The sequence below is a fragment of the Macrobrachium rosenbergii genome, chromosome 17, assembly GCF_040412425.1.
Source record: "Macrobrachium rosenbergii isolate ZJJX-2024 chromosome 17, ASM4041242v1, whole genome shotgun sequence".
Classification (NCBI taxonomy): domain Eukaryota; kingdom Metazoa; phylum Arthropoda; class Malacostraca; order Decapoda; family Palaemonidae; genus Macrobrachium; species Macrobrachium rosenbergii.
The window spans coordinates 8,703,770-8,713,769 of NC_089757.1; the positions used below are offsets into that span (position 1 = coordinate 8,703,770).

Consider the following 10,000-nt stretch of genomic DNA (forward strand, 5'->3'; position numbering starts at 1 on the left):
AACCATGAGGGTGCAAAGCGTTGTCGGTTAACATTGCTCAGAGACAGAACAGGAAAATGAGAGCTCGGTTAATAATACCCACAGACATAACAGACGAAGGCCGAGCTAGTGGAGGTGAAAAGGATGCTCAGTTAGTAACGCTCAGTTAATAATACCCACAGACGTAACAGACAGAGGACGGGCTCTTGAAGGTGCAAAGAGCGCTCAGCTGATAACATTCGCAGACACATTAGATAACCAAAGCTCAGTTAACAACACCCACTGAGAGCTCAGTTAATAATATCGACAGACATGCCAGAAAAATGACAAAAACATGAAGGTATAAAAAGTACTCAGTTGATAACATTAGCAGACACAATGGATAATCAAAGCCCAGTTAATAACACCCACTGAGAGCTCAGTTAATAGTGTGACAGACATGCCAGAAAGAGGTCAAAAGCGTGAAGGTGCAAAGAGTACTCGGTTGATAACATTCGCAGACACAATAGATAACCAAAGCTCAGTTAATAACACCGAGTCAGAGCTCAGCTGATAACATCGACAGACATACCAGAAGAATGACAAAAAGCAGGACGGTGCAAAGAGTACTCGGTCGATAATTCTCGCAGAGACATACCTGCTCCTGAAGGACGAAGTGCAGGTGACCGTGGATGATGCGACATTTGCAGAGGTCGTCGAGGGCGCTGATGTTATTCCGAAGGTCCAGGCTGTCGCAAACTGTCGGGAAGAGCCAGAGGAAATGACACAGTCAGCCATCATCCGTGGACACACACCTCGTCCTTATTAGATTTCCGTTTTCTCTTTCCACTAAGATTATCGGATTTTTTTTTTTTTTTTTTTGCACTGGTTCACTTGCTTTTTAGTTTTCGTCTTCATTCTTTTATATAATTATCGTTAAGGTGCTTTCGTTTGGTTTATTATTATTATTATTATTATTATTATTATTATTATTATTATTATTATTATTATATAAGCCCTTGTAATAGTATTATTTTTTTTTCATCATTAGGCTGTTTCCCCAAACAGTTAAAGATTTTCAAGAAAAAAAGTTAATGGCCACCACAGCATTCACACTTTAACTACCTAATCATGGATGAACCCTATATTTATTATTATTATTATTATTATTATTATTATTATTATTATTATTATTATTATTATTATTATTTTGTGTGCATCCGCTCAATAAATCCCGACACAATGTCACCTGCTAACCGTACTATTTATAATACTTTTAATAATTATGCGTTATTCATAATACATTACTGACCCACTTAAGTTATTGATATAGGCTACCTATTTGGGATTTGCAACACCAACGGTATCGACCACGATAATGTCTCTTTCTGACTGAATGAAGCCCAACATTTCAAAGCAACTACGAACCATTGGCTAAAACGCATCCAGGGAACTGATTCATCCTCCGAAGCAAAGGAGCAAATAGCACAAAAAATGGATAATACAAAAAAAGAAATGGATACATAAAAATGAAGAAAAAAAAAACTCAAACTTGAACATACAATGGGCAATAATGAAAGAAAGATCAACAAAGAGTAAAAGAATGGAAAATAATAAATTTACAGAAATAAATAGGCTGTATTGAAAGAAATGACATGACAAATTCAACAGAAAACCTTGTAAAAAAAATAAATAAATAAAAAATAATAATAATAATAATAATAATAATAATATGTAAGTAAAAACCTAATCCACTTCAAGATCTATCCTTTTCTTACTAGGCTTATAGCCCAGCCTCAACAGAATTCTATTTATATCTGTCATAATCGTTTAAAGATATCTTGTGAACAGATAGACAAATGTTTAAACAAACAAATAGAAAAACTATAAACCCTCATGGTGTATGTCCAACCTCAGTCCAGCTTCATTTACGAAGACAAATATAATGAACATTTCTGACTATCACTTTTTTCTTTTTTTAAATTGTAAGAAATGTGTTTCATACGAAATCCTGATAACCTACTTAGAATTTTGTCCTTCGTTTACCTAATAGAACAGAACAAGCATGCAACTATGCGCGGCATCAGATCTTCCAACTCTAGCCCAAATAACCTACCATAGAATATAGAATGGTTATAAACTAAAACTAATTCAGTATAAAAGATTTCTTCGATGATATCGGCTTCTTGTTCAGTATCATGATTTGCTATGCTGGTAACCATTTGCGTCTTAATAAAGCATTCTCTCTCTCTCTCTCTCTCTCTCTCTCTCTCTCTCTCTCTCTCTCTCTCTCTCTCTCTCTCACAACGAAAGAGACGCTGGATTTTGCGACACTTTCGGGTTGAAAACCTGTTTGAAAATCCGATTTCCGTTACTCTGGACCAGTTCTCTAGTTCGCAGGTCATATGCAAGAGATATTCATGCCAATGTAGACCTTTCGTATATTCTATATTGCGTAGAAAAGGTCCATAACACTATTTCTTATTGAAATATAGCTCATATTTATGGAGTGAGGTTCCTCATTTTGGAAAGTTCTTACACTTACTGAACATGAAGGGGTTAAGGCGCAATAAAATGACGTGTCCGAAAAAAAAAAATTACTTTCTTCTTCATTTCTCGTTGAACGAATCGTCTTCGTTACTGATCTGTAATAGCTGAAGGGTACGCAAAATCCATTTGTATGGGACTTCATCTCTAAAAGCGTTGAAACAAAGTTTATCATTGAGATTGCCTTCAATTATTATCAACATTGTCTTACGAGTCTCCTCTTCTGTTCCTGCCTATTTGGTTAAGTAATTGCGTTGTTGTCTTCGTTTTGACATTATTATGACACTCAACCAAACTGATGGCGTTGACGACGATGAATCGGACAGTCTGGAAAGGAAGGTACTGTGATATCGTGGGACAATTCAATAAGGGGCAGGGGAGGGCTGTTGGGGTATGGAGATGGGAAGGGACCACAAAACTCTGCAAGTTAAAGATTGTCAATTCCTAATTTCGATAATTTTATCAGTCCGTCCAGTTGCGTCACAGGCGGTATCTTGTGCTCCATTTTGGCCCATTTCCAAACACACCGCACTCCAAGGGACCTTACAAGTGTTGATAACGCTTGGTTATTTTACAAGGTACTGGGTCCTAACATTAATTACGAATCCTTCAACTTCATTTAGTATAATTTTATAACCGATGTTTTCGATTAGTTCATGGAAAACCACGTGATTTCCATTTCTGTCCAGCAAAAAAAAAGGGAGTTGGAGGTCGGAGGTTGAATGTTGCAGGTCAGTTTGATGTACTGTATCATAGCTATCTAAACCTCAAGTGCAGTTCTAAACCGTAAAAGACTTAGCATGCTTAGTCAAAGAGTACACAACGCATCGTTTACTGATCTCTTCAGATGCCATTATTAGCCAGGTTAAGGCCTTGGTGCATAAGAGCTTTTTTTATTAAAATTTCATAGCTATATATGCCTTACAAAGTGCAAAATACCTGCCCTGCGTTAACTGTGACGCTTTCGTGTTATTGGGGTTCGGGTGGAAACGGGAATTTCTGCGCAGCATCTGGTGTTCTGACAGGGATTCCAGACCTCGGCGTTGCGCAAAAAATGCAGAAACTGTCTCTGATTTATTTTCATCTTGCTTTACAAGTCGCAGGGAGCTGAAGGTAAATATGCATAAAGGAAACAAGAGGGGATATAAAAATATCTCTATCTGAGGCAGAAATAGAATTTGAATTCAGTGGATCAGAGCGCGACAAATTTCTTTGAGATTACATTTCTCTTCTGAAGCGACGAACGGATCGTTTTTTGCATGGCGACGACACACTGGAAGGAGAAAAAAGGTTGCGCATCGTTGCTAGCTGATGTAAAAGTGTCCTATTTTATCGGTGCTGACACTTTGAAGGGTCTCGAGAGTCCAAATATGTCGGCAAACTAAGTTTATTTCATTGCGTTGGGAGATAGGCCGATATTGCAGTGATGATGTATCCTCTCTCAAAATTCTCTGAAAATTTCCCCAACCGATTCGTTTACATGCTAAAAGGAACACTTGGAATCTTCCTAGATCAAAAAAACGCTGAAAGGTCTGGTACCATGTTAAGTATTTTTTCCCTCGAAGTGTTTTCGATGACTTATTTCTAATTTTTCATGAGTCCAAGTTTTCATTTCAGAATGAAAATGCTGTATTTGTACCGTAGAGCGTTTTGGGTTAAATCTAGTTTCAAATCCTTCAGTTGGTAACGGCGAGATAACAAATCATAAAATATCTAGCTCGCGTTCAAAGGTTCGCGCAGGCGCTGTTTAGGCATGTGTTGATATGTGGTGTCTAAAGGCACTTCGGTTTTCCTTTGACATAAATGTACTCGGGTGCAGCCCTTGGGAACTGTTTTCAACTTAATTTTCTAAATGCAATACACAAACCTCAATGCTGCTAACCAGAGAGTTCTACACGAAAAAAAAAAGTTGCGCTTCCAAGTAGTTAATTCATTTTAGCTTTTCTATGTAGGTTTATAAAAAACTGGAGGAAAACCTGGTCTAAATATTTCTGAAATCAAAATAAATTACTCGGAATGAAAAAGACATCAGCAAACCTAACGGTCAAATAACTAAAGGTTACTTTTAATAGTATGGCTTTTGCCGCACGTGTACTGAAAGTCAAAATTGACTCATATTAAAATAAATGGTTTTCTTACCATTACTCCTTGTGATTTTTTGTTGTTACAGGAAGTCAGCAGTATTTTCAAACAGGAAATATTTGCAGCGCTGTTTAAGAACTAACGAGAGATAATGACAGAAGCCCTTATTATAAGCAGTATTCTTGATGACGTTTTCCTCTGACTAATGTCTTTGTGCTCATAATTTTCTCGTTTTTGTCCGAGGAAAAGATGGATTTGCTCAGTTTTCCTGGAGAGGAGTTTTCAAAAAAAAATGTTCGTTTTGCCACAAAGAGTCCATCGTTCATTTTGCCTATGATATTTCGAGAAATAAAATTCGAACTGTTACCACAAGACAAATATTCGATACGCAAAATTTATACACTTGTTTCTCCATAGACACTGACTCAGATATTTGCGTAACATTGGAAAAGTACATAAAGTTTAAATGAAATAAAACGGAATAAACTTTCAGAGAAAACTGAGACGAAATTAAGAGGACAAAACACTAAGATAGAAAAACACGTAGTAAAATATAAATAAATAAAAAGAAAGAACAAAATACAATTTACCTTGCTTCGAAGGGTTCAAGAGAAGAATGGGACTATTAGGTAATTACATACATACATACATACATACATACATACATACATACATACATACATACATACATACATACATACATTGTATATGTTCAAGTGTTTCAGCTTTAACTCAGCTGAAGAGAATCTATATTAGGTTTCATTTTAACTTTTATAATAAAATTAACAGAAATATACATGCTTTAATTCAAATGAATATGCTCTATATTACTTTCCTATGTATACCCTGTTCGTTTTACATTATTTTTTACTTAAAAACGCTATAAATGTTTCCCATGAACATCTGACTTCTCGTTTCGTTTTAACAGTAAATGATTTTCCTTCTATAACAAGATATGAATTTTCATTCAGATTGCAAATACACAGAAAACATTCATGAGATATAAAAATGTTTTACTCTTCGCTCTGTCTTCACGTTTAAATGAACAGCGTTGTGATACAATAATGGCTACATCTTTAAACAAGTAAAAAATGTGACGGAGTTTCTTTGGCGCAATCGAGTTTTCTGTACAGCCGCTACAGCGTATGATCAAGGCCACCGAAAATAGATTTATCTTTCGGTGGTCTCGGTATAATGCTGTGTGAGACGCGGCCCATGAGACTTTCACCACGGCACAATGGTGGCCTATCCTATATTGTCAAAAGCACCATAAATTAAATAAAAACTACTGAGGCTAGAGGGCTGCAATTTGGTATGTTTGATGATTGGAGGGTGGATGATCAACATACCAATTTGTAGTCCTCTAGCCTCAGCAATTTTTAAGACCTGAGGGCGGACAGAAAAAGTGCGGACAGAATAAAGTGCGGACAGAAAAAGTGCGAACGGACAGACAAAGCCGGCACAATAGTTTCCTTTTACAGAAAAACTAAAAACTCGTTGTAATTTATATTAAAAAAAAAAAGAATTGAAAGTATCGCCCTCGCCTGCTGCCAATGAATAAATTATGATTAAAATTTTACGAAGTCTGAGAGAAAAAATGCCCCGAAATCTTTATTTGAACAACAATTTTTTTTGAACAGTGAGACATTCTTTTGGAATACGCATAAAATGATGAATATTTATAAAAGAAAAATTACAACCACAGCTCGCGTTTGTTCATTGTCTTGGACTGTAAGAACCTGTTATGATATATTTCATCATGTATCCACTTTCAACAAGTTTTTATTTTTAAATGGCAAGTCAAGCATATGGAAAGCAAAACACCTGTGTTGCCTTGTGATACACGAATCAGTTATCATACCCGTGTTTACTTGTTCCTCTTAAAAAATGTTTATATTTTCAAAACCCATACAGCTAAAAAAAACAGGACACAAACCTCATTTATATGTTTTTCCTGCAACCTCATTTTCTATATTTTCTTATTCAGAGGAAAGCTTTTTATCACATACAGACCTCATTTATATGTTCCTCTTCATTTTATATGAAATGTAAAAATTCTTATTCAGAGGAAAGCTTTTTACCAATGGAATGCATATAAAACGCAAACATTTTATAAAAGAAACCCTGAATGAACGACTATATATAAACTTTTTATCAGTTTGAGCCGAGTACTGCCATAGTAATACATTGTATCTTATCTGCGTTTGCATTCTTGAATAAATTAATGCATGATGCAAAATCTTTGAGGATTTTTTCTTCATCGTTGATTATTAAAGAATAAAATTAGATTTTCCACTCCCAGGCATCGGTTAACAACAAAATTCCACATCACTCCGGTCAGTATTTCAATCGCTTGTTCGTTTCTGGTCTGTGTTCGTAATTACTTCTCACTCTAGCCATAATTTGCCATTGATTTAATTTTTTTGTTTATATTTTTTCTTCTTATGCACTCAATATTTCCCCCTCGCTCTACCCTTCATTGTGTTATGATTAGCATTATCTGATTCTTTCTCCTCCTCCTTCTTTTGTTAATTTTATTTCTACTTCCTCCTCGTGCTCATTTCCGCCATCTTAATCCTTTTTCGCGTCCTATTCTTCCTTCAGCTCATCTGCTTTTCATCTTTATTTTCTAAGACTTCTCTTCTCTGTATATTCCTCCTCCTCCTCCTCCTCCTTCTTCTTCTTCTCCTTATTCGTCTTCTGATTCATAATTAATATTTATTTTCCCTTTCGTTCTTCCCTTTCGCTGATAGACCAATAACTCGCGTTAACGAAACAATCACGAAAGCAGAATCGTTGTTGCGTCAGAGGCGAATGAGTGCAAAGGAAATTGATACTAACTATATATAAATAAATAAATAAATAAATCTATATATATATGTATATATATATATATATATATATATATATATATATATATATATATATATATATATATATATATATATATATATATATATATATATATATATATATATATATATATATATATATATATATATATATATATATACATATATATATACATTTATGTAATCTGTTTGCAAAATTATCTTGGTATGTGAATAATTTGTCATGCTCTTATTATTACCTCTTGTTAACACATTTAAGCACAGTATGCAGTGGGCGTTTCTTTGTATCCTGGCTCCATATGAATTTGCCCCGTTTTGAATAATAATAATAATAATAATAATAATAATAATAATAATAATAATAATAATAATAAATACAATTGCTTAGAAGTGATATAAAATTCATAGATAATGAACAGTTGTATGGGCTGATACAATATAAATTCAAATATAACGGTCTTTGGGTGTCCTATTCAACGATAATAATAATAAAAATAAGAAAAAACAATATATGATAACGTAAAAAAACTAGTTCAATGGCAACGATCCAAAACAGAACGCAGTTTCTTCGAATTGTGCTCTCTCTCTCTCTCTCTCTCTCTCTCTCTCTCTCTCTCTCTCTCTCTCTCTCTCTCTCTCTCTCTCTCTCTCTCTCTCTGACATTGTGACATTAGCCCACGTCCTGAATGTAATAAGGCTAGCTCCGGTTGGGTCACTGAGAAGAACCTGGTTTGGCAGCTGCTCTGTTTAGAAGGTTTAGAGAATCCATCTAAACGTATTTTTCTTGTACATATTTCAATCTTGTGTTTCAATTGGTTAGAAGTTTTATTCAAGAATATATGGGGCTGATTATTTATACCATCTGGATGTTGTTTCCAAACATTGCAGAGTCGTATGTTTAGAAAATTAATTTATACGTAGTCTATACACATGTATTTAGACCCCCGTTCAAAGTGAACTCTTTCCTAATAAGAATATTCTAAACGCCACCTATAAAAAAATACATCTACTGTTCTGTATGGAATGTATGGAAGTTTTTTCCATGAACAAATAGAGCAAATAAAAAAGATTATGCAAAATTATTTCTTGGTCTGGTTAAAACAAAATATTCACTCTTAATGAAGTATGATTAAAACAATAAAATTACAATACATCACCTGTTGAATAGTGATATTCTTCATAACAGTTATGCCTCCTTTATTCTTTTTTTTTTTTGAATGGGCTAAATTTAAGGCCTACGAGCAGTCTCTGTTGATATGCGATTATCTTGAGTCATTTGTTTACAAATATCGACCTTCAGGAATAAAAACACTCACAGACATCAACAGAGAAATTCAAAAATAGTTGACTCAGCAGTTCCGCCTACCATAACCTACTTAAGTTTATGATGACTAAATAAATTGGCCTCTTGAATCCTTTTACCAGGGGATCATCATGCTAATTAATTAAACCCCCAAAGTCGTTACTACCCACCTGGATATGGTATATGAATACCTTACACACCTACGCCCTTTCCACCTACGCTACCGTTCAAGGCTGTAGTAAAAATAACGGAAATTTATGATTTGCTGTGCTTTTGTTTTTGTTTTTATATACTCACACACACACATATATATATATATATATATATATATATATATATATATATATATATATATATATATATATATATATATGTATATATATATATATATATATATATATATATATATATATATATATATATATATATATATATATATATATATATATATATATATATATATATATATATATATATATATATATATATATATATATATATATATATATATATATATATATATATATATATATATATATATATATATATATATATATATATATATATATATATATATATATATATATATATATATATATATATATATATCCCTTTCTCTCAAAAAGGGTTGAAGAAGGAAAGTCACCGTGCAAGGTGGAACTCTAACCAATCCAATTAGACAGTTAGAGGAATACCCTTAAGACTTATCCCAAAAAGTAACCAGAAGTAATCCATCGTTGCGGTATACAGCCATATAGCCTACAAGATGCAAGACACTGCCTCAGTGACCTCTTCCCTTCGTTGATGTTATTATTTGCCCTTTTATATTGCCAAAGATACCAACTTGATTCAGCTCGTACGTACAGGTCTCTGTCGATTTCGGATACAATTTGAAACGAGTCTAAATAAACATAACATTGTGTGTTTGTGTTTATGTGTGAGAAGCCGAGAGAGCTGTTTTCTTCACTAGATGTTCATCCTTGAGTCGGTAGTTACACTATGCATGCTTAGTGACCATGGTCTTACTATTTCGATGGAGAAATAATATTTTAAAAACACACATACAAACACAGAAAAACACACACGCGCACACACACATATATATATATAAATATATATATATTTATATATATATATACATACATATATATAAATTTATACATATGGATGTGTTTATATATATGTATATATATATATATATATATATATATATATATATATATATATATATATATATATATATATATATATATAATAT

At 33.4% G+C, this 10,000-nt stretch overlaps 2 protein-coding genes across 4 annotated transcripts in view; one reads left to right on the forward strand and one right to left on the reverse strand.

Moving 5' to 3' along the window:
* The window catches only part of LOC136847715 (insulin receptor-like), a 273,218-nt gene that overhangs the window by 109,016 nt on the left and 154,202 nt on the right, over positions 1-10,000 (reverse strand). For 2 of the 3 annotated variants that reach the window (XM_067119574.1, XM_067119572.1), the window contains exon 3: positions 617-717. The exons of the other annotated variant lie outside the window; for it this stretch is intronic. In XM_067119574.1, coding sequence (XP_066975675.1) covers positions 617-717 — 101 coding nt within the window. The remainder of the gene's footprint in view (positions 1-616; positions 718-10,000) is intronic. 3 annotated transcript variants of the gene reach the window in all.
* The window catches only part of LOC136847716 (transient receptor potential channel pyrexia-like), a 287,431-nt gene that overhangs the window by 76,601 nt on the left and 200,830 nt on the right, over positions 1-10,000 (forward strand). The window lies entirely within an intron of this gene.